The 25,281-nt window shown below is 43.8% G+C and overlaps 2 protein-coding genes across 3 annotated transcripts; both read left to right on the forward strand.

Moving 5' to 3' along the window:
* The first annotated feature begins 7,861 nt into the window (after positions 1-7,861).
* Positions 7,862-10,334, forward strand: LOC123404077 (subtilisin-like protease SBT1.7). The gene has a single exon (XM_045098006.1). The coding sequence runs from the start codon at positions 7,978-7,980 to the stop codon at positions 10,207-10,209; it is 2,232 nt and encodes a 743-aa protein (XP_044953941.1). The 5' UTR covers positions 7,862-7,977; the 3' UTR covers positions 10,210-10,334.
* Positions 10,335-14,816: 4,482 nt separating this feature from the next.
* Positions 14,817-20,471, forward strand: LOC123403056 (probable fatty acyl-CoA reductase 5). Of its 2 annotated transcripts, none has more exons than XM_045097029.1 (8): positions 14,817-14,956; positions 15,074-15,177; positions 17,330-17,535; positions 17,625-17,927; positions 18,076-18,243; positions 18,336-18,417; positions 19,604-20,007; positions 20,082-20,471. In XM_045097029.1, the coding sequence occupies exons 1-8, from the start codon at positions 14,866-14,868 to the stop codon at positions 20,290-20,292; spliced, it is 1,569 nt and encodes a 522-aa protein (XP_044952964.1). In that variant the 5' UTR covers positions 14,817-14,865; the 3' UTR covers positions 20,293-20,471. The 2 variants fall into 2 exon arrangements, with proteins under 2 accessions (XP_044952964.1, XP_044952965.1); XM_045097030.1 differs by having other exon boundaries at positions 19,604-19,858; positions 20,082-20,242.
* The last annotated feature ends 4,810 nt before the right edge of the window (positions 20,472-25,281 follow it).

The raw sequence follows: 25,281 nt of genomic DNA on the forward strand, positions 1-25,281 counted from the left end.
TAGCTAAAGGCAAGGTGACGATACGTGTTGGAAGTGTTTCCAAGGTTGATATGATCAAACGTCGCACGCTCCCTCTACCATCGGGATTGGTGTTAAACCTAAATAATTGTTATTTGGTGCTTGCGTTAAGCATGAACATGATTGGATCGTGTTTATTGCAATACGATTATTCATTTAAGGAGAATAATGGTTACTCTATTTTCTTGAATATTCACCTTCAATGGTTTATTGAATCTCGATCGTAGTGTTACACATGTTCATGATATTGGTGCCAAAAGATACGAGTTAATGATGATAGTACCACTTACTTGTGGCACTGCCGCTTGAGTCATGTTAGTATAAATTGCATGAAGAGGCTCCATGCTGATGGATCTTTGTACTCACCTGATTTCGAATCACTAGTGACATGCAAATCATACCACATGAGCAAGGCCTTGTTTTCATTGAGATGAAATAAGATAGTAACTTGTTGGAAGTGATACATTTTGATGTATGCAGTCCAATAGGTACTGAGGCACGCAGTAGATATCATTATGTTCTTACTTCACTGATGATTTGAATAGATACAGGAATTTACTTAATGAATCACAAGTCTGAAATGTTGAAAAGTTCAAATCCGTTTCAGAGTGAAGATCGTCGTAACAAGAGGACAAACTGTCTACGATATGATCATAAGAAATGAATATCTGAGTTACGAGTTTTGGTACACAGTTAAGACAATGTAGAAATTGTTTCGCGGTTCATGCCACCTGGAACATCATAGTGTGATGATGTGTCTGAACGTCATAGCCACGCACTATTTGATATGGTGCATACTATGATATCTTTTATCGAATTACCACTATCGTTTATGGGTTATGCATTAGAGACAACCACACTCACTTTAAATAGGGCACCGCGTATTTCCGTTGAGATGACACAGTATAGACTGAGGTTTAGAGAAATCTAAACTGTCGTTTCTTGAAAGTTTGGGGCTTCGACACTTATGTGAAAAAGTTTCAGTATGATAAGCTCGAACCCAAAGCGGACAAATGCATCTTCATAGGATATCCAAAACAGTTGGATACATCTCCTATCTCAGATCCAAAAGCAAAGTGTTTGTTTCTAGAAACGGATCCTTTCTCGAGGAAAGGTTTCTCTCGAAAGAATTGAGTGGGAGGGTAGTAGAACTTGATGAGGTTATTGAACCATCACTTCAACCAGTGTGTAGCAGGGCGCAGGAAGTTGTTCCTGTGGCGCCTACACCAATTGAAGTGGAAGCTGATGATGGTGATCATTGAGCTTCGAATCAAGTCACTACAAACCTCGTAGGTCGACAAGGTCGCGTACTGCTGCAGAGTAGTACGGTAACCCTGTCTTGGAGGTCATGTTGTTGAGCAACAGTGAACCTACGAGTTATGGAGAAAGCGATGGTGGGCCCAGATTCCGACAAATGGCTGGAAGCCATGAAATCCGAGAGAGGATCCATGTATGAAAACAAAGTGTAGACTTTAAAAGAACTACTTGATGGTCATAAGACTATTGAGTAAAGATGGATCTTTAAAAGAAGACAGACGATGATGGTGATAAGTCACTATTAAGAAAAGCTCGACTTGTCGCAAAGATGTTTTCGATAAGATCAAACAGTTGACTATGATGAGACTTTCTCACTCGTAGCGATGCTAAAAGTCTGTTAGAATTATGTTAGTTGTTGATGCATTATTTATGAAATATTGCACGTAGGATGTCAAAACATTGTTTTCTCGACGGTTTCCTTGAGCAAACATTGTATGTGATACAACCAGAAGGTTTTGTCGATCCTAAAGATACTAGCAAGTATGCAAGCTCCAGTAATCCTTCAATGGACTGGTGCAAGCATCTCGGAGTTGGAATATACACTTTGATGAGATGATCAAAGATTTTGGGTTTGTACAAGGTTTATGAGAAACTTGTATTTCCAAAGAAGTGAGTGGGAGCACTATAGAATTTCTGATAGGTATATGTGGTTGACATATTGTGGATCAGAAGTAATGTAGAATTTCTGTAAAGCATACAAGGTTGTTTGAAAGAAGTTTTCAAAGGAGTACCTGGATTACGCTACTTGAACGTTGAGCATCAAAGATCTATGGAGATAGATCGAAAGCGCTTAATAGAAGTTTCAACAAGATGCATGCCTTGACAAGTTTTTGAAAGAGTTCAAAATAGACCAGCAAAGAAGGAGTTCTTGGTTGCGTTGTGAGGTGTGAATTTGAGTAAGACTCAAAACCCGACCACGGCAGAATAAAGAGAATAGACGAAGGTCGTCTTCTATGCCTTAGCCGTAGAATCTAAAGTATGCCATGCTGTGTACCGCACCTGAAGTGTGCCTTGACTCAAAGTATGTTGAGAGGTACAGAGAGTGATCCATGATTGAATCACTAGCAGCGGTCGAAATTTATCCTTAGTAACTAATGGACTAAGGAATTTTTCTCGATTATGGAGGTGGTTAAAAACTTTGTCGTAAAGGGTTACGTCAATGCAAGCTTTGACACTAATCCGGATAACTATGAGTAGTGAAACGGATTCATATAGTAGAGTAGATATTTGGAGCATTTCCGAACAGCACGTAGTAGCAGCATCTATAAGATGACATAAAGATTTGTAAAGAACGCACGAATCTGAAAGTTTCAGAACCGTTGACTAAAACCTCTCTCACGAGCAAGACGTGATCAGACCCCATAACTATATGGGTGTTGGATTCGTTGGAATCACATGGTGATGTGAACTAGATTATTGACTCTAGTGCAAGTGGGAGACTGTTGGAAATATGCCCTAGAGGCAATAATAAATTAGTTATTATTATATTTCTTAGTTCATGATAATCGTTTATTATCCATGCTATAATTGTATTGATTGGAAACACAATACTTGTGTGGATACATAGACAAAACACTGTCCCTAGTAAGCCTCTAGTTGACTAGCTCGTTGTTCAAAAGATGGTCAAGGTTTCCTGGCCATAGGCAAGTGTTGTCACTTGATAACGGGATCACATCATTAGGAGAATCATGTGATGGACTAGACCCAAACTAATAGACGTAGCATGTTGATCGTGTCATTTTGTTGCTACTGTTTTCTGCGTGTCAAGTATTTATTCCTATGACCATGAGATCATATAACTCACTGACACCGGAGGAATGCTTTGTGTGTATCAAACGTCGCAACGTAACTGGGTGACTATAAAGATGCTCTACAGGTATCTCCGAAGGTGTTAGTTGAGTTAGTATGGATCAAGACTGGGATTTGTCACTCCGTGTGAACGGAGAGGTATCTCGGGGCCCACTCGGTAATACAACATCACACACAAGCCTTGCAAGCAATGTAACTTAGTGTAAGTTGCGGGATCTTGTATTACGGAACGAGTAAAGAGACTTGCCAGTAAACGAGATTGAAATAGGTATACGGATACTGACGATCGAATCTCGGGCAAGTAACATACCGAAGGACAAAGGGAATGACATACGGGATTATATGAATCCTTGGCACTGAGGTTCAAACGATAAGATCTTCGTAGAATATGTAGGATCCAATATGGGCATCCAGGTCCCGCTATTGGATATTGACCGAGGAGTCTCTCGGGTCATGTCTACATAGTTCTCGAACCCGCAGGGTCTGCACACTTAAGGTTCGACGTTGTTTTATGCGTATTTGAGTTATATGGTTGGTTACCGAATGTTGTTCGGAGTCCCGGATGAGATCACGGACGTCACGAGGGTTTCCGGAATGGTCCGGAAACGAAGATTGATATATAGGATGACCTCATTTGGTTACCGGAAGGTTTTCGTGCATTACCGGAAAAGTTTCGGGCTCATCGGTAGTGTACCGGGAGTGCCGGGAGGGGTGCCGGGGACCATCGGGAGGGGTGTCACGCCCCAAGGGGTCTCATGGGCTATGGGAAGAGATAAACCAGCCCCTAGTGGGCTGGAATAAGTTCCCACTAAGGCCCATAAGGTTTGAGAAGAAAAAAACACAAGGTGGAAAGAGTTTCCAAGTGGGAAGGTGGAATCCTACTCCAAGTAGGATTGGAGTAGGACTCCTCCACCTCCAATTTCGGCCAAACCTTGAGGGTTTGAGGCTGCCTCTTCCCTCCCCCTCCCTCCTATATATACTGAGGTATTAGGGCTGATTTGAGACGACTTTCTCACGGCTGCCCGACCACATACCTCCATAGTTTTTCCTCTAGATCGTGTTTCTGCGGAGCTCGGGCGGAGCCCTGCTGAGACAAGATCATCACCAACCTCCGGAGCGCCGTCACGCTGCTGGAGAACTCTTCTACCTCTCCGTATCTCTTGCTGGATCAAGAAGGCCGAGATCATCGTCGAGCTGTACGTGTGCTGAACGCGGAGGTGCCGTCCGTTCGGTACTAGATCGTGGGACTGATCGCGGGATTGTTCGCGGGGCGGATCGAGGGACGTGAGGACGTTCCACTACATCAACCGCGATCTCTAATCGCTTCTGCTGTACGATCTACAAGGGTACGTAGATCACTCATCCCCTCTCGTAGATGGACATCACCATGATAGGTCTTCGTGCGCGTAGGAAAATTTTTGTTTCCCTTGCGACGCTCCCCAACAGAATGCACCCGAGTTGTCCCGCGTACCCACCGACTAATTCTTTGGCCGCCGTTGGATGCCCACTCGAGGACACTTCAGTAAATTCCTCCTTGACGGTGCCGAGCACGTTTGTGCGCCGGTCATTCCGTTGACTCTTCGGTTGGCTGCCATCTGTGCGTTCGCTGCCATCATCAGTGGTGGCATCCCCGGCGGCACCATCAGTGGTGTCATCCCCGACGCCACTAGGGGTTGTGCAGTCGGGATCGGTGTCTTCTACAGCGTCCTCATAGCGGTAAGGTTCTTCCTCCATCTCCTGGGACAGGTCCCAGAATGGCTTGTCCGAACCGCAGGCCTCATTGTTGTTGGCCATGTTCGTTCTAAATAGGAAAAAAGCTACTAGAGTTATTGGATGAGACCTGGGTAGTATCTATTGTTCTCAGATTTAGAGAAAAACTGAGAATACAACCATTCCTCTTGTTACATTAACAGGAAACCTTGTTTTGCCCAAAAAGTGTCTAGTATAAGCTCAGTTAAATAATTAACTATTACCGTAATAAAAGGAAAGCAGTCTAAATAATGTACACTGCAGATCACCTGCTACCACTAATAAGGACTTGCATGAAATACGATGAAGTTACTAGACAGTGGCATCGTTCCCTCTAAAATCTGGCTAGGCCAAATTTAGGTTCCACCAAACCATAACATATTTTTTAGGAAATGCTCTGACTTAGCAAAGCACAACTCTTCAACATTTTTGGTGCAACGAGCAAACCGAAATTTTGTTTAGGTTGGGAATCGGGCACCTTCTAGGTCAAGAAAATTGGGCATGAACTTTGCTAATTTTCTTAACCTAGGAGTGCCTCATTCTCAACCGAAACGAAAATTAATCAACATTTCAGGAGAAAGGGGTAACTATTTGTCCCTGCACAAACAATTTCTTAGGAAAGGAAAAATTCCTACGGATTCTAATCGTTGAGAAGCCCTGTGAATTTCCTTTGAATCAAAGGAGTCCTTAACTTGATTACACATGGAACATCCGATAATTTATGATAAGAAGCCATCTAGAGCTCAAACGACATGGCACTGGCTTCAGGGCTCCACAACAGTATCCTTTACTTTAAGAGTAACATTTCACCCCAGCTCCCAGGTGCTTGCAAGTGATAGCATAAAGTGCAATGCAATATACGGATAGACAGAGCATTGGAATATATGTAGATTTGCTACATAATAGAAATTACGTATTCTGAGCACTTATGTACAGTAGTTGCTAACTATCAATCTTACAGTTTTCTGCAGGAGTGTAGGAAGGCTCTGCATAACAAAGATGGCTTCATACTTTTCAGTTAGCTTGCCCAGATAATGATCTCTATACAGTTAGAGCATTCATAATGATAATTTGCCTGCATTATAAGTCTTTCACTCATAAAGATCTCTGGAAGGATCAACCCCCAATATCTCATTCTTTTGCCACCTTCAGAATTACCGTCTCGTTGGAGGGGTGGTGAGTGGTGACTTAATTTCCATCAGACACTGAAGTGAGAGGTCCATAACCGCGGCTTGTCTCGAATAGACAGAGCATGGCACGCTAGTCCATAATCGACTAAACACCAGCTTAACAGGGCATTGGCCTCCACAACCAAGGAGCAGCACAGTAGTATTTGTTTATTTGGTCACTGATGAACGTCATATTTATCTTGAGAAATCTCCTTAAATCACTAGATAATTACAGACAAAATTATTTTTGCCGTCAGCCCATAACGGTAAATAATGTCGCCATCCATCATGCCCGCAAAGGGTAGTTTTGCTGTCAGCCCACAAGAGAGCAGACGGCGAATTTTTTACCGTTAGTGAAATTATTTTGCCGTCAACTCATTTGGTAGACGGCAAAAACACTAACAGATGGAACGGCCGACATAACGAACGGCGTTAGTCCTTTTTACCATCAGCCTCATGATAGCTCCAAACGGCAAGACTGACATCTTTGCCGTCATCCTCAAGTATCACAAGACGGCAAAGAAAAACCCTAAACTCACGCGAGTGCACTGCATTATTTAGTTCTTTTTTTAAACGTAAGTTTCAGTGCCTCGTCCATTTCATTAAATGTAAGCTTTTTCCAGGACATTTATTCAACGTAGTGAACAATACAATGATAACAAGACCCTGAGAAAACTAAAGTTACTTAATAATCCTGGAAATTAACACAAGGAACCCTAAAAATAAATCTGAAAAGCAATCGAGTCCTTTGGCCGCGTCTCCATTGCAGTGCTCTATTCACCCCGCTGCCTGGCCGCACCGCACGCCCTCCATTGCAGTGAAAACTGCACATTCACGGGCAGGAAGAGACTATCATGCAATTAGCCTGGATAGCAGACAAAATTACAAATCTCACTGGTAGGCACTAACTTGGGACCGAGGTGCAGCAATGAAAATTGCACATCGATGAGTTGCGGAGAAGCTTGCACATCAACAACTAGTCAGTTGCACATTACGGGGACAAAACTTTGTTTTTACGAAACATATTCATTTGGGATCTAGTTCTGAAGAACACATTGGGAGGAGTGCAACGGTGAATACTGATCTTAACTTAAATGCTCGGTTCAAAAGTTATGGCATTATAAAGTTCTGAAACCCAAACTATTTTTTTTCACACTTGCTAACATGGGTACTTTGTTTGTTTTTTAAACATGTCTTAAACATGCGGGTCTTTAGCTTTTTTTTCACACTTGCTAACATGGGTACTTTGTTTGTTTTCACTCGTCGAGCTTCACCTATCGCCTGTCGGCACTCCTTTACCTCCGGCGGCACGGTACAATATCAGGAGCGCCGTAAAAGTTAATTTAAAGGATCTTGTTTTCTAGTCTCAACTTGTTAAGACGAAAACAATGAAGGAACATGCCGGGCTGTGGCGTGATTTGCTTTCTTCACGCAATACGCGAACTCCGAAACCTATTTGAAATATATTCAAGCAATTACTGAAGCCTTTTTTTCTGAAGACCGTTTAAAAAACAATTAGCGAGAATACTGTCACGGTCAGTGGCAGTTGTGCGATGCAAATTATTTATCTTCTTGGATGGGTAACGTCGTCACAGTAAGCTGCTCAAGCCTTATATATAAAACCTAGCGCTCGGATGCATTCTTCCACCACAAACACAAACACAAACACAAACACAAACACAACCTCACTCACACAGCTGAGGAATCAATTGTTTAACCGTGAGAATCACACAGAAGCAAATTCTTCAACAACGAAAGGGAAAATGCTAGCTGCACCTAGCTAGTAGGTAATATAAGAATAATTAAGAACGAAATATAAGAATAATTAAGAACGAAATATCTTCAACAACGAAATATAAGAATAATTAACAAGCAGCCCTAAGTAAGTGTAATAAGCATTGCTGGTTCAACAAGAATGGGTTCGATGATGTTGCGCTGCTCCCAGCTGCTGTTACTTGTCCTCCTTGTCAATGTGAAGAAGGTGAGTTGCCATGAGGTTGAGGAGGAGCCGTCGAGCACCTACATCGTCCTCACCGACCACCTCGTCAAGCCGTCCAAGTACGCGTCCATGGTGGGCAACAACACCGACGGCATCCTCCGCCACACCTACGCCACCGTCATGCACGGTTTCGCGGCTCGTCTCACGGATGGCGAGGCCAAGCGAATGGCGACCGTCCCCGGCGTGTACCGCGTGTACAAGGACACGGTGTACGACACCCAGACCACTAGGTCGCCATGGTTCATGGGCCTACACGACGACTTCGGCGCGTGGCCCGACTCCGACTTCGGCGACGGCGTCATCATCGGGTTCATCGACACCGGCATCTGGCCGGAGCACCCCAGCTTCGACCACGCCGGGATCGGCCCCGTCAGGTCCACCTGGAGGGGCAAGTGCGTGGGATTCAACGCCAGCTTGTGCTCCTCCAGCAACAAGCTCGTCGGCGCCAGGTCCTTTATTTTCACACACCACGACCTCGTCGGTGCCGGCGACGGCGATTATCCGAGCCCGAGGGACGTGGAAGGCCACGGAACGCACGTCGCGTCCACCGCTGCTGGCTCCGAGGTCCACTCCGCTGATCTCTTCAAGTTCGCCGGCGGGAGAGCGAGCGGCGTGGCGCGCAAGGCAAGGATCGCCATGTACAAGGCGTGCCTTCCCATCGGATGCTTTTCCTCGGACGTTGCCGCGGCCATCGACGCCGCGGTGAGCGACGGCGTCGACATCATCTCTATGTCCCTCGGAGGCCCCGCGCAAGCCTTGTACGACGACGTCCTCGCCGTCGCCACGTTCGGCGCCGAGCGCAGAGGCGTCTTGGTCGTCCTCGCGGCCGGCAACGGAGGCCCGGAAGCGTCCAGCATATCCAACGTGGCCCCGTGGATGACGACCGTCGGCGCTGCCACCACGGACCGGGCGTTCCCGGCGACACTCAGGCTCGGCAACGGGGTGGTGCTCACCGGCCAGTCCCTCTACAACATCCCCTTCTCACAGTCACAGCCACAGCTGCCGCTAGTGCGCAGCGACTGCGGCGAGGACGACCTGACGCCCGACAGGGTCATGGGCAAGGTCGTGGTGTGCTCAGGGGATGCTGACGCTTGGGCCGGCTTCTACGTGGAGAGAGCCGGCGGTGCCGGGATGATTGCCGGCGACAGTAAGGAACGGTTCTCGGACGCGGTGACGGCCCAACCCTTCACCCTTCCGGGTCTCCTTCTCAGCTCCACCGACGGCAAGAAGCTGGACGATTACATGTCGTCGGTGGCATACCCGGTGGCTTCCTTCAACTTCACCTGCCGCACGGTCACCGGCGAGAACCGGGCGCCGATGGTGGCGGGCTTCTCGTCTCGGGGCCCCAACCCGATTGTCCCCGAGATCCTCAAGCCCGACGTGATCGCGCCCGGGGTGAACATCCTCGCCGCCTGGTCCAGTGCCGCCTCGCCGTCTGGCTCCGACATGGACCCGCGGAGAGTGGAGTACAACATCATCTCCGGGACGTCGATGGCGTGCCCACACGTCGCCGGAGTTGCGGCCCTGATCAAGAAGCGGCACCCCGATTGGACGCCGGCCATGATCCGGTCGGCGCTGATGACGACTGCTGGCCCTCTCGACAAGAACGGCAGGGACATGGTGGACAGCGGCAGTCCCGTGGGCGCGAGCGCGACGCCGCTAGCGGCCGGGGCCGGGCTGGTGATCCCGCGGCTGGCCATGGACCCGGGACTGGTGTACAACGTGGAGGACTACGTGGACTTCCTCTGCACCCTCAACTACACGGTGGAGCAGATGCGGTTGTTCGTGCCGGAGTTGACAAAGTGCGCCCGGACGATCCCCGGCGGCGTGGCAAACCTCAATCACCCGTCGTTCGTGGTGGTCTTCGACGGCCGGACCGGCGGCCTAGAGCGCACGCTGACGCGGACGGTCACCATGGTGTCAGCGTGCCCCGAGAGCTACAACGTGACGGTGGCGGTGCCGGACGGAGTGAAGGTGGCCGTGACGCCGGCGGCGCTGGAGTTCAGGTGGCCCATGGAGAAGAGGAGCTACAGCGTGGAGTTCAGCAGCAAGGCGAGGAGGGCCGGCGAGTGGGACTTCGGCCACATCGCATGGGAGAACAGGAAACATCGGGTCAGGAGCCCCGTCGCCTTCAACTGGGAAAAATGATGCCTTTAGCACTCAACACTCAAAATGCCAATCCCAGTTAAGGCTGTCATATAGGTAAAAAAATCTGATGTGGCTTAATAAAAGAGAGATGAGTGTAATGACCCAGAAAGATACTCATACTCCCTCCGTCCCGTAAAAAGTGTTCGTTTGGTTTTAAAAAATCTATCCATAAGAAAGTGTATTTTTATCTTTCCAACGCATTTTAAAATAGTAAAAAAATGCTTCTCTCTCATCACACATTAATCAGGTCCAATAACATTTTACACATAGTCTCCTTAATTTCTATACACTTAGCTTATTGTGGGTTGGGTAATTAAAGATAAGAGAGATGGTGGCTTGCACGTTTCTATTGCACTTTTTTACTTCACTTCATAATTTGTCCTTAAATGTCTATACATACACTTACGGAGGGAGTACAATGCTAAGCGCGTGAACCTTGGCAAAACACTTGAATGAAAGAAGTCCATGAACAACTTTAGTTCCAAAGTCATTAAACAAAGGATGATTAGCAACAACAAATTAAGCACTAATGCATTGGGAGCTTTAATTGCTAAATTTTTAAAGGGAAACACTAGCAATCAGATGGTGGCTTCCCATCATACTAGTCTTGCATCGTTGGATGAAAGCATCCTGAAACGTCTGATTATAGATGTGGGCCTACGAAGATTGCATGTGGTGCACTACTCCCTCCTTCCGGTTTATACGGCTCAAATCTGAAATCTTATTAACCAAGGTGAATTGCGAGTGGATGACACTAGTTCTAACCAGCCAATGAAATGTTTATCACATATTCAATTTCCAAGGCAATAAATGTAGCATCCTCCCTTTCATTGGACTTGCATGATGCATGTAGAAAAATATGCATGCATGACCACTATTTGCTTTCCCTTATCTCTATGAATTAAATATGGTGTGAGACTCAAAGCACTTTAACTCAACTAGACTCAAAATGAGCGTAGTATAATGAAAATCTGAAAATTTGTAGATGAGCCCTATAAACCGGAAAGGAGGGAGTAATTAAGATTTGTCTCCATTAATAACTAATATAAAAACGCATCAGACGCATTAACTGCCTTTTTACTGCTCCGTCAATTTTTTTTTTTGTGGATTGCTTTCTCCATGTTTCAAAATCGGCAGTATGTGAAACCGGGTGTATCAAAATCTGCAGTATGTGAAACCGGGTGTATCAAAATCTGCAGTATGTGAAACCGGATGTATCGAAATCTGTAGTATGTGAAACCAGGTGTATATGATGCATTCATGTTCTATTAGTGAAAGCATATCAAGTCATTTTCCTTCTATCGGCCAGCAAATTAGCTTTCATATTAACTGTATATTGCTTCTATATATGGTGACATTTTTGACCAACATGAAAAACAATTTTGCATTGTCAAATCTCAATGGAGACGCCATGCTTCCAACATTACAAATGCATGCTTCCATCAAACATATTTTTTTTGTTCATTGTAATAGACTCTTTCAAAACAAAATTGGAACTTGTCCTCTTAATAATCTGGTTTCTACATCCGAATAAAAAGGAATTTGCTTCCACAGAATTTTGAATTTGCATCCAAAGAAATGAGTATTTGCATCCATAGAATTCGCAAGCTGGAACATCTTTTCTACCATTGTTACACACTCTTACAAACAAATTAAATTGGAACTTGTTCTCCAAAGAATCTAGTATCTACAAGAATTGCTTCCATAAAAATATAGATTTTTTTAAACTAAAAAGAAAAATAATGGAAAGTGTTTCCCTGGTGACAATCATGCGTCTCCGTTAACCATAGAATTTACTTCTTTGATGGTCAGTAAGCTCCCCACCATCTACCGCGGTGATACGCACTGCAATCAAAAGAGTGAGGACCTTGTCCCTTGCACCATCGCCATGCAGACATATGTCATACTTCCTCCTAACTTATGTGCTTCCTGCAACAAAAGTACTTAAAGATGTGACGGATTTAGCAAAATCTGATGAACAAATCCAAGAGAAGGAGAAGAATTTTACAACTACAATGCTTCAAATAATGCTAATATTGCTCACATGGGCGATTGACACACTAACCTTCCACTCTCAACAGGGGCTCTTCAAAGAGGGGAACACCAGAGTCCACTGCTTGTTGTTCGACCTTCTGGTGCTACATGGCATGGGAGGTAACCCGTCAAAGCATCGATCAAGGAGGCGAAGTTGGGCTCGACCCTGTGATGCCAGGAAGGCACACCTGCAATGTTGCCCGGGGGGCATCGATGAGGAGGAAAATGGGAGGAGTGGAATGGATCTGGAGAGGCGGGACTTTACTATATAAGCCAAGGGGTTTACTCGGAAGAGGCAGGACTTTCAGACTCATTCATACGATCTCGAGGTAGCTCACATGTACTTTGTACCCCGATCCATAATCAATACAATACAAGAAAGAAGTAGGGTTTACCTCTTCAAGGGATCCCGAACCTGGTGAAACACTGTGTCTCTACTTCCTGTTACCATCCAATTAAGATCACCAGCTTATGACCCCCTATCCTAGATCTACTGTATTTTGCTCCGACACGGGCCGAAATATTCAGTCTGGGAGGCTCCGGTCAAATATGTTTGATAAAGTTGGGTTGCTTTTAATAGATCGCTAGATACGGTCAACTTCTTAAAATGAAGATTTAAAGCTTTTAACGGGTCAATCGGAGATGCTCTAAGCAGGTCGCTATGGTGGGCTGTGACTAGCGTTACAGGCAAGGTTTTAAATTGCCGGCTATGGGATTTAGCGCGTGGCTTTTCCATTGAGCTATTTGGGGCTATAACTAGGCTATTTGAGGCTATAACGGGCTATAGCGGCAAGATTGTGAAGGAAAGCAAAATAGATGGATACTTCAGAAACAGCAATAGCGACAGCTATAGCTGATAGTAGCCGGCAATTTAAAACCCTGATTACGGATCAAAACCAGTTACTATATGACCCTGGGGGAAGATATTGCAAAATGGGATTACAAACTCTTGTTAGAGTCGCGGGCCAAGGCCCGAGACGAATCGGAAAATGTAATCAGAAGCCATATCCCGACACCTTGAGCTTTAACGGAAGGGGACGAAAGGGGCTATTCAAACTGGCTTCCTCCAGGCTAGAGCGCTGCAGCCCGAAAGTCAAAGATGCCTTTTATGACTGATCTTTGTTGAGCTTATTTGCACTCTTTGGACGGCGCGTAATAAGATTGTGATGGAGAGGGACTTTGTTGAGCGCGTAATTATGTATCTTAACTCTTTCTTAATATTTCAGGTGTTCATGCAGCAGCGGCACCCGCTGTCTATTCAACGGGACAAGGCACTTTAGTGGCAGATGTTGGGTGCGCTTCAGGCCTTTGCATGTCGGCTACCTTTGTCGGCTTCCCCTTGATGTGATGCCCACCTGGTGGCCTTTTTATGCTTTTTCTAATGTTAGTTGGGCTTGCTTGTGTTGTGGCCCAGTAATCTTTTTGTGTCCGTTCGTTGCTACTCAGTGTTGGACTGGTTGGCTGTTTTAGTTATAAAGCGGAGTGAAAGCCTATTTTTAGACCATTGGAGTGGACTGATAAGCAAAGATTGATGAACGAGTTATCAGCGGCTGGCACAAAATACTGGTATATGTGAGTATAAATACATAATTAATATACTCCCTCCGGTCCTTTTTAGTCTGCATATTAGCTTTGTCTGAAGTCAAAGTATCTCTACTTTGACCAAATTTATAGAAACATGTAACAATATTCACAATGTCAAATTAATATTGTTAGATTCATTACGGAAGGTAGTTTCATGATATGTATATTTGGTATTGAAGATGTTAATATTTTTCAATATATATTTGGTCAAACTTTGTAAAGTTTGACTTGACCCAAATCTAATATGCAGAGTAAAAAGGACCGGAGGGAGTAGCTAACTATTGTTTCCTTCGCAAGTGTGCTTCGTACTACAAATGCAGTATCATATGTCCAAATACTTGCTTTCTGTCGAATCAAGCCTACACAAGAGAGCAGTACTTATATACTAGTTTCCAGGTTTTAAATGTCATTCAGGTGCAAGTGCAACACATCGCCTTATAGATACGATGATATATAGCTATTTATATTCCAATTTATGTCATGGTTGATAAACAAACTCTTCAAGTACATCACGTTTTGCTGGGGCTGGTGTGTAGTGCTGGGGCTGGTACTTTGCCGAAATACCACCGGCGTCTAGTAAAAGTGCCGTACCACTAACTAACTATTCCTATAACGGTTTTCGTACTAGTGCCTTGGCCGGTGAATCCACCCGTAACCGTACCCGCGTTGGTTAATTGTATGCTAGAGTGGTTAAACTACTCACTGCAAAATACAATACTCATTCAACAGTGTTGCTTCTTATGCGAAAATGCCGTCTTTTTATTGACTCGAAATGTATCTTTGATCAACAATGTTGATTTATTTGACCATAGCTCCCATTTTTACTGGAAAGCAGGTTGTGGTTGGGAAGCACAAGCTAGCCTTTTGCCGTTGCTAATTATCGTGCACTCAATAGCTAGTTTTGTGTACAGTTCCGATTTGCCACCTTCAACACCATGTTTATAAATATAGGGTGCAGCAGCACAAGCTCACACACCAAGCATATTTCTTCCTTCCATTCTTCCTTCCTATCCTCTCTTTTCACAAAATTAAAGCAAGATGGCTGGCATGCTGAACGAAGCGATGATCGCTGAGTACTTTAGGAACAAGAGTGTGCTTATCACTGGAGCCACGGGCTTTCTTGGCAAGAGTAAATATGATGATATAAATACATGGCTTGTTAATTTCTAAAGAACAGATCATGCATCCATCCATAACTAGGCAGTGTATTTTGCTATCTGATACCTCTTGTTCCGGTGGGACACAGTACTAGTGGAGAAGATACTGAGGGTCCAGCCAGACGTGAAGATGATTTACCTGCTGGTGCGGGCACCAGATGCAGTGGCGGCAAGGCAGCGCGTGGAGACCGAGGTGAGTGCCTATCCTGGATTCCTCCATCACCACCACCATCATCATCTGGTCCTTACACCAATCTCTCTATCAATTCTCTTCTCCTTGTCATAATCAATTTATATCTAGTATTAGAGCATGCAGGACAGAGCCAACACCATGGTTCTTAACTAATCAGTCAGATCATGGCGCATGGAAAGACATGAAACTTGTACTCTTTTGTTGTGTATGGCTATGTTTCATAATTATGTTATTTAAAAAAAATACTCATGCTTTTTAAATAGGGCGCTATAAAAGAGGTCATGCGCTAAATGACTTTAGTCCAAACACATGAACTAACATTTTAAAAAACATGCTTTACTATCACTTTAGCATGCTATATCCATTAAATGACCTCAAATGCTAAGAGGGATAGCCTGTTATTTAAAACTATGAAATTAGAGGAATACAATCAATATATTTGGCAAATTGAATCAAGAAACAATCAGGGTTGATTTCACTTTTAGTTTTTTTTCCCACATCACCAAGAATGCATATCATAGTCTTTTTTAAGGAAAGGTGAACCGAAATATATTTACCAATATAGATATAATATAATTGTTACATCTAGTAATATAGAGGCATATATACACCAGCATTTCATACGTGGTGCAAAATAAAGCAGAGCAGTTGCGTAAACTGTTGGGTGGCATTGCTGCTCAACATTCAGATCACTAACATGTCATCGTGCTGTACAAGATCCTGCATGAGAGGTGGGTATGAAATATCTGAACTGTACATCTCTCATTCTTTTCTAGATAGTTAAATGCACATATATATTGTAGCATCTTTTGGTGTGCCAGGCTGAATTTGCATTGGTAGGCCGAACAATAAACCTGACAAGTGATGTCCACTTATTTTCCAGAAGCTAATGTTCAATTATATATAAGTGGGCCAAATTAATCTCATCTATTATCAGTATACGTATCATTTCAGTTCAAAATACACAGACATATGGTTTTTTTTACCAGGGGCGTTGTTTCCTAAATCTATAATAACTGGATGGTTTGCCACACGTTGCTGCAAGAACCTTGTTAAAAGAAATGTATAAATAGTTGGAAACAAATATACAAATATAATGGAAAGCACGTGTAATATGAAAAAAATGAGACGCCTAACAAGAGGAGAACTTTTGAATTACAATTGATGGAATATCATCTACCAAAATGTGAAGAATGGGCTACAAAACTATGGTGCAATTCCCCACACACATATTGGGCATACAAATACAAAATATAATTGAAACAAATAACTTATGTTTGACATGCATGAAATGATTGTGTGGCGGCACTACATGCATAAACTAATGCAAACAATTATTATTTCTTAGTTAAATACATGACATGCTTATATGGTATGGGTGCATAGATTGGGAAAATAAAACCATTTGGACCCTTTATGTTCGTGATCGAGTGCCCTACATTTGCTACTACTACACCATATTTATTTTAGTATGTTTAGGCTTTAGTGGTACGTTATGACCAAATCATACCTTTCTTTAGGGGCACCAAAATTTTCTTGCCTTCTCATTTTCAAATGTCTGAATTTGAAACCATGAAGTCTTAATTCTCAAGGTTATGAACTTGTATAGTATCAGTACCATTTGAAATGATGCTCTCGTCGTTTCCCAACACCAAGCTACTCATTCATGTTCCTGCTAGTAGTGTGTAATTGTGTGCAGAACCAATTTAGAACGAAGTTATACTCCCTTCGTCTGAAAATAAGTGTCGCTGGTTTAGCATAGTTCTAAATAGCCGGTTATAACCGCGCTATTGCCTGCTATAACTTCCGCTAAATGGTATCATGTACAGATAGGCCGCTATAGCCCGCTATAGCTGATTTAGAGGCCCGTCGCTATTTGCCATAGCCTGCTATTTAAAATATTGTAATTTAGTAGGAGGGAGTAGTTGTTTACCCGAAGTTGCTGAGGCACCACCTGAGGTAGTCATGCTGCAGAATTATATTTGTGAGAAACAAAACAATTTTGTCAGTATTATGGAAAAATGTATTTCTGACAGCAAACAAAACCAAGCAAGGGACATGTCGTACAAATAAAATGCACTGCAAACTCGATTGTGTTAGTTAAACAAGGTTTGATATGATGGGGTGAGTTAGTGTAGAACTCTGTATGCAGGTGGTGAGAAGGGAGCTCTTTTGCCTATTGCGTCAGCGGCACGGCTCAGGTTTTGATACCTTCGTCACCGAGAGAGTGGTGGTGCTGGCTGGCGATGTTACATGTGAGAGCTTTGGCATCGAGGCCAAGAAGTTGCGTGAGCTCCGGCTCACCGACGAGCTCAACATCATCGTTAATAGCGCCGCCACGACAAACTTCTACGAAAGGTATCATCCCCAGAACGTAACAACATATGCACGGTGACATTTTCTGGTCTCTGAAACAGTGGAGCGTATTTGTGTGTGCGTGCCCTAAGGTACGACAAGGCCCTGGATGTGAATGTGATGGGGGTGAAGCACATGTGTGACTTCGCTGCAAGGTGCCCCAACCTCGAGGTGCTCCTGCATGTCTCCACGGCCTACGTCGCTGGCGAGAAGCATGGGATGGTGCCAGAGAGGCTGTTCATGGACGGCGAGACACTTAGGGATGGGATCCACCTTGACATTGACGCCGAGCTGAGGCTAGCGAGGGACCTGAGGAATCAGATGGAGGCCGACAATGACATTGATATGTTGCCCAAGTTCAAGAGGAAGGCCATGAAAGACCTAGGCCTCACCAGGTTAGGAATCTTCATAGAAAGGTCAATGTTTCTTCAATATTAAAACAAAAACTTTTTTGAACACATGTTAACTTAAAACTGAAAATATGAATTGGAACTAATTGATATGTATGCTGTGATCATCATATATTTTTACCTCTTCCATAAGGGCTCGGCACTTTGGGTGGCCAAACACGTATGTCTTCACTAAGTCCATGGGGGAGATGATGCTGGGCCAGATGACGTGCGGGGGCGATGTGTCGGTCCTTATCGTTCGGCCTAGCATGATCACCAGCGTCCAGAGCGATCCACTCCCAGGATGGTTAGAAGGCACCAGGTTTGTTCCAATTCAAAAACCAATCTCAAATATGTTCAAGGTCCAAAACATGAGTTTTTGCAAGTTTCAAACTTTGAAATTCAACTCTACAGGACGATCGACATGATCCTTATCGGGTACGCAAAGCAGAGCCTATCGTGCTTCCTTGCCGACCTGGACCTCACCATGGACGTGGTAATTCATTACTAGTTAATTCAGGAAACGTAGAGCCGATGTCTCGTTCTGCTGTAATGAGCAGTACCCCCTCGTTTGAAAAATATAAGACACACTTGACTTTGGGTGATCTTTGATATAGGCCATTAACCACTAGTTTATACCTAAGTATATGGGCTGAATATATACATGGTATCATCATATTTACTTTCCAAAAATATATCATTTAACGTATTTTTAGTAATTTCAAAAGAATACACTAATTAAAAGTTACAGTAAAAGTTGTACTACGAAGACAAAAAAATCGAACGCTGCGTATATTAAAAGTAGTACTTGCCTCCGTCATTTTTAGTACGCTTATTAGATTTTTGTCATGTCAAACTTTGCAATGTTTTACAAAATTTATACTAAAACATATCAACATTTACAATATCATACATATATAGTATGAAATACATTTCATAATGAACCTAACAATATTGTATAGCCAGCCAGTGCCGACCAGGGTCTCTGCATGAACCAACCTAGCAGTCCTTAACTGCATGAATAACTACATGATGCCCTGTGCGTTGCTGCGGAACCGTGTTAAATTAAATGGATCAATAAGTGCTGAAAACATCTAAAACCAATGAAAATACAATTGCAAGAGTGTTTTAGTGTACGTTTAGAAAAAATAAAGCATACAACTTAGTTGATAAAATTATGTTTAGCAAGGAAAAGCTTTTGGATTCGACATAACGTGACACCATATTTTATAAAAAATGTGAAGGATGAAATGTGCCTTTTTCTCGCAGGGTCCACGTATACCGCTCATGACCACACATAAATTAACGAAAAGTTTAAATTGCGACTAACTTGCATGACTTGATTACCCTGGAAAAAGGCATGCACATAACTTAAGAGTACCCGGGAGGAAAGACATTTATGTCTTAATGAAATGGCATGGTCTGCATGGATAGTTAATACAAGAAGTGTAATTTATGATTACATGCTTGACTTACAATGTAACATATTTTGATAAAATGGCTATAAATAATTATGATGTTGTGGAAGTATGCACGTTGAGATAGATGTGGTACGTAGTTGTGCCTAACTATTTAGATATAGTAGATTGATTGATGTGAATATTTGATTACTAGTTACAGTTAGATTATATATGTTGCTACTACATTGCTTTCCTATGTCAATCAAATATGCAATGGCCTAGATGCCTGCCGATATGGTGGTGAATGCAATGATGGCGGCCATGGTGTCACACGCCTCCTCCTCACGGTGGTTGGATTCGAATAATAAGCCGCTGCAGCACCCCCTCTTGGTGCGGCCATCAAAGTTGCTGGTGTACCACGTGACCTCGTCAATGCGGCACCCAGCTTCGTATGCGGTGTTGTACCGGACAGGGATCCGATACTTCGAGGACCACCCACGCATGGGTCCTGATGGCCGTGCCGTGCGCACCCAAAAGGTGCGATTCCTTGGCAGCATCGCAAAGTTCCACCTTTTCATGGTGCTCAAATACCGGATACCACTCGAACTCCTCCGCTTGATCTCCCTCCTCTGTTTTGGCCACTTTGGCCTCGCTGCCCTCTACCAGGACCTCGCTCGCAATTACAGGTAGAGTGTGAAATCTAATTTCTCTGCAGTTCTACTATCTGGATTTTGAACCGTTGATTATTATTATGATGTAGGTTGGTGATGCAGCTGGTGGACCTTTATGGGCCCTTCTCGCTCTTCAAGGGTTGCTTTGATGACTTTAACCTTAACAAACTCAGGCTTGCCATTGCTCAAGATCCAATTGTGACCAACCGACTTTTCAACTTTGACCCCAAGACTGTTGACTGGGATGACTACTTCTATAGGATCCACATCCCTGGTGTCATGAAGTATGTCCTCAAGTGATGCTCCAATTGCATTGATCAAATGGATGCTCAGCTTGTTCATGCATACGTTGTGTTGTCTAGTTAACATCCTTCGTCCCGCGGGTATTATTGCGGTTGTATTGTTATTTGGAAAATTAATTTAATAAGCCACCACCTGGGTGGACCCCTCACCATGTACATGACCAACTTCGTTTTCAAATAAAAGATGCAAGCTATTTTGCATTTATATACTCTCTCATATATCTATTTCTATCCATTTGTGCGACCAGTAATTCTGAACGAAGTGATGATTAGACAGGTCGACACAAGCAATGTAGCTTACATTTTCCCTCTGCTGAAATATTTTCTTGAGATGTTACTCTTTTTTTTATTCAAGCTTCCTTCGGTGTGTGTCATAGATCCTCAAGATTATGTTTTGTCATGCGTCGTGTGCACATGTGTGGGTTCGTTTACTCCACGGTTGCGTATGGGTGAGTTATATTCATGTGTGTAGGCCGCCTCGCATAAATTATATTCATTGCAACAATCCGAAGGCGCACCGCCATCATTGCCCTATGAAAATTGTTGCAGTGGAACCGACCTGCGTGATTAGAAAGCCTAGCAAGAGGACGAGCCTATTATTCACGGGTATCTTTACTTTTTATCGTACCACATAGAGGGGCATCCTCCATATATATGGTGGGCTAATTAATCAGACTCGTCAAATGCACGTTGAATGATGCATGATGAATTCCTCTCGTGTTGGCTTTACTTAAACAGGAGTGGGGCTACATGAACGAGTATTTAAACTTGGAATAATTTAAACCAAATGAGGACTAGGCCCTCCCCGTCCTACTCATTCTACCAAAACTAGAAAGTATCATTTTTTTCATGTTTTGACTACAACATTAAGTTATGGAAAGTCTTATCGACAGTCGGATAACAGGATTACGATTAATTATGGAGAGTATCATTCATCTCGGATATTTACAACAATATTTGCAATGTAGTTAATAGTCCTCGAGCAAGAATCACTTTGATTTATGAGAAGTATCATTTAATGGGTCACCTTAAGATCTCTGCTTCCCTTTCCATCATCACCGCGTACGGATCCTATTCGACTATGCTGATGTGATGTTGAAGCGGTAGAATATGTATACCACAGATGCAACACATGGACAACTTACCAATATACATAACACACATCCTGTCTCGTCTATTGCTGCAATTGTCGCATACAAATTTCTATTAGATGATTCTACAACGTTAGGTCATCTCTAACACTGACCCCAGACCGGATACCATATCCGTTCGCGCAAGGATTTGGTTACGTCCACCGATTGTTGTATAGGAGCCGGGCATCCAACCATGCCCACATACATTTTAAATTGGATTTCAACAAACCGGACAAATTACATGCCAATCGGATGATTTTTGTCTAAACTAGAGCATTTTCATTATATTATCAATATATTTTTACTAACCTACGACGTAGTAGGCTATCCTAACCTAGTCTAAATGATCATGGTCACCGCAGCTAAACGGACGACTGTGAGTCTCGGAAATTGAAACTTCTATGGGGGTGAATAATGGTGACCTCTGTCTTCACGAAGCTGTGGGCAAGATCCCCGACTATGAGTCTCAACAAGACGGTGTTGGTGGCCTTCTTGGGACCCAAGCAGCAGTGAGATCCCATGTTCTACTATTTCTCACCATTGACGAAAACGACTGTCAATGTGTTGGCGTTGTTGTCGTGGCGGCTCAAGGCAAACGACGATGGCAGTGTGCAGAGGTGGTGTTGGTGACATCCACGGCCTCGTAAAACTCCTCTATCACCACGTCCATGTCCATGATCTGACCGTCTTTCCACACGTGGGATGTGCAACCGATATTGCTCGCGATGGATGTCGCGGTCACTCCGGCAGGAGAGGAGTAGTGCCTCCTGGTCATCCAGGAAGCACGTACTGTCCGCCACCATGGTCATGAAACCGTTCTCGTTCATCTAGTTGGCAGTGATTTGTTCCTCTACGAATCGGACGTTGTTTTGTTGGTCCAACTGCGTCTGATGGAATGCTCTATCGTTGACTTCTGCCACCATGTCGGTGAACAGCGCTAACATCTCGCCCAAGCTGATGCTGGCATGTCGAGGGTGGTGGCGTGGCTCTTCCCGCGGTGGCATAGCAATACAACCAGCTGAAATGCCGGAGAGCTCATTTTTTTGTTTGTTCGGTGGAGTGCCTTTCCCACATGGCTTGGGAGCTAGAAGCGGCGGAGGGTGCGGTGCTCAGAGGATATCAGGAGCGAAGGTGCGATGGTTCTCTTGTCGGGCCTGCCCACGTATAAATAACAGACGACGAAAATGTGAAGCGCACTTATTTAATGCCGGTATGCGAACGGATGGGTTATGTGTGTGTGCATGCGGAGTGAAGGCACGCACATAGTATGCCACATGGGTGGCGCTCTCAGCCGGCACGTTGCTACAATGCCGGCTCCTGTGAGAGGTAGCGTCCACTCTGGGCTAGGCTGAATACGGTGTAGGTGCTTTGAGCGGCATGAATGTGTGGCAACTGCTTTGGGAGGGAAAGGGTGTGGGCAAGGGAGAGGTTTTTTTGGTGGAATGGGGTGGTTTGACGCGTGCATGGCAGCGATCCAGACGCCTGCAAAGGCACCCTGGTTTGCGTTTGGTTTGCAGGAAAAAGAACATCCGGACCAGTCCTCTCATAGATGAGGTACCATGTTGGAAGACAAAACATGTCCGGACCAGACAGTCCGGATGGATGCAGGCAGTTTGAGGGTCCGTGTTGAGATGCCCTTAGACTACATATAATAGATTTTCATTACTCTTTATGCAATATTACCAAGCTAGAAGTGATACCATTTTATCATTACAGTAGTTGTTACCTAAACATAGTACAAAACTTGAGCTATATAGAATATAAGTTTTGGTAGACACGCGTACATTAATGCAACACATAATGCTTTGAACCTGAAGTTTTGGTTTTTGTTTTCACAGGGTGAAAGTTTGATATCCTCACGTCTCATGATCCGTACTGAATAACTATTTCCAGCAAATAATTACATAAACTTACAAATTTTTAAGTAGCTTGTGCCGACTGGAGATGCGGTACTGGTTGATGACCAGTAGTATATATTGACCCGTACCCTCTTACATATTGTGTCTCGTTCATAGCCAATACACGCAATAAGTCAAGCTCAATCGCTGCACCTTATCTCTTTATCTCCCTTATCAACTGCAAACTCAACCGTGGAGAACAAAAGAGAGCAGCCATGGATCTGTTTCGCTTCTTGGTCACCGCTGTTTTCGGCACTGGTAAAACCAGTCACCATGGACGACCTTTTCAGTTACTTACCATATTCTCATTACAATCGATTTCATTGTGTGCAGCTGGCACAGTGCTCGGCGCCATTGGCGGCTTCTTTTCGGGGATGATCGACGGCGATGGTATGATGCAGGGGACACTCAACGGAGCGAACAACGGAGCTCTCCTCTCTGTGGATTACGCCGACTTAGTCCTACGGATATGCTACTGCGAGGACTACTATGTGGTAGCGCAGAACCGAGGCACGGTACGCTATGCAAAATTCGATTTGGGAAGGCAAACGCAATACATCTGGATTTTCCGTGTTCAATAGAGTTCTTAACTTCTTGTTGCAGCAGCTCAGTCTCGCGGCCGACAACATAGGCAGTGCGCTAGACAACCATATAGAGGCACTGCTAGGCCGCTCTGGCCGAGAATTGCAACCGAGTTATCAAGTTTTGGCCGCGCGCAGGGCTACAATCCACAGCCTCCCGCAGACGGAGCTCACAGAGGAAACCACAGGGCACCATAGCACGTGCATCATCTGCCTCTCTGTCAGCTCTCTCTCCCCCTCTCTCCATGGTGTTAAATTTCAGTTTAGAACAATATTTTAGCAGTGCATCACCACCGGGCACCATAGTCAGAAATGGTTTTAAATTTCAGTTTAGAACAATATTTTAGCAGTTTACAAAATCACTCAAGTTTTAGTGATTCCGGTTCTTATTGTGGCCAAAGGGCAGAAATTTCTAATTGAATTTGACTGAGGTCCAACAAAATATTTTCAATATTTAATAAATAATATAGAAATTATTTGAATTTGCATATACTACCACAATTGCTAAAATATTTTGACCAAAAATATAATTTTCTTGTATGTAGCGTCATTAATGAAAGTTGAACCAAATTATACAGAGAGTGAAAATGCTAAGATACTATAAATACAATGCACTTGACTAACTGATGCTTGTGCTGATGACTACATGTTTTGGTCAGGAGTTTCAAGCCGGCGAGATTGCCAGGAGCCTGCCTGCTTGCAACCATGTGTTCCACATGGCGTGCATTGATAGCTGGTTTAGAAGGAAGTCTGTGTGCCCGATATGTCGGCATCCTGTTTACTAGTAAAATGCATTTTCCTTCGTCGATTAGTTTAACTTGTCGCCCCCATACCTTGAAATATAGAGATATCTGGAATATGTGTATCACTATATGACATTATATTTCATTTGTGAAGACCAAAAACTCGATAACTCCCTAAATGTATAGCAGCATAGTTCCATCTTGTCTTATGACCACAAAGGCTAAATATCTGCATCATAAAGACGCGCATGTCGAGAGAAAGACAAACTGAGCACCGGGGGTCCACGCAGCACCACCATGTGCACCCCCGGCTTACATCGATTGTGGCTGCAAGCTTCGTGATGTAAAACTTCATCTGCATTTTTTTCTTGATTGTTTGAGCCAACAAAATAATTTTTTGGAAAATCCAAAAGTAGGCATAAACCAACAACTGGAAGTGAAATTTTAATTAATATGTTAGGAAATATTAATAATATAAATTGATGCCAAAACTATGCTAAAATGATATAAACATGGAACGGTACATTGAAGAACTATAGAAACATTGGAGACGTGTCAATTTCTCAAGTGTAATTCTCCTCGTCCTTGAGTAGAAAGATGATAAATAAATATTTTGTTTATTGCTCATGCCA

Source organism: Hordeum vulgare, chromosome 6H (assembly GCF_904849725.1).
Source record: "Hordeum vulgare subsp. vulgare chromosome 6H, MorexV3_pseudomolecules_assembly, whole genome shotgun sequence".
Classification (NCBI taxonomy): domain Eukaryota; kingdom Viridiplantae; phylum Streptophyta; class Magnoliopsida; order Poales; family Poaceae; genus Hordeum; species Hordeum vulgare.

Coding starts and splice junctions, on each gene's coding strand:
- LOC123403056 (XM_045097029.1), top strand. CDS start 14,866: ATGGCTGGCATGCTGAACGAAGCGATGATCGCTGAGTACTTTAGGAAC. Junction 18,418..19,603: donor TGGACCTCACCATGGACGTG/GTAATTCATTAC, acceptor GCAATGGCCTAG/ATGCCTGCCGATATGGTGGT. Junction 20,008..20,081: donor GACCTCGCTCGCAATTACAG/GTAGAGTGTGAA, acceptor ATTATGATGTAG/GTTGGTGATGCAGCTGGTGG.
- LOC123404077 (XM_045098006.1), top strand. CDS start 7,978: ATGGGTTCGATGATGTTGCGCTGCTCCCAGCTGCTGTTACTTGTCCTC.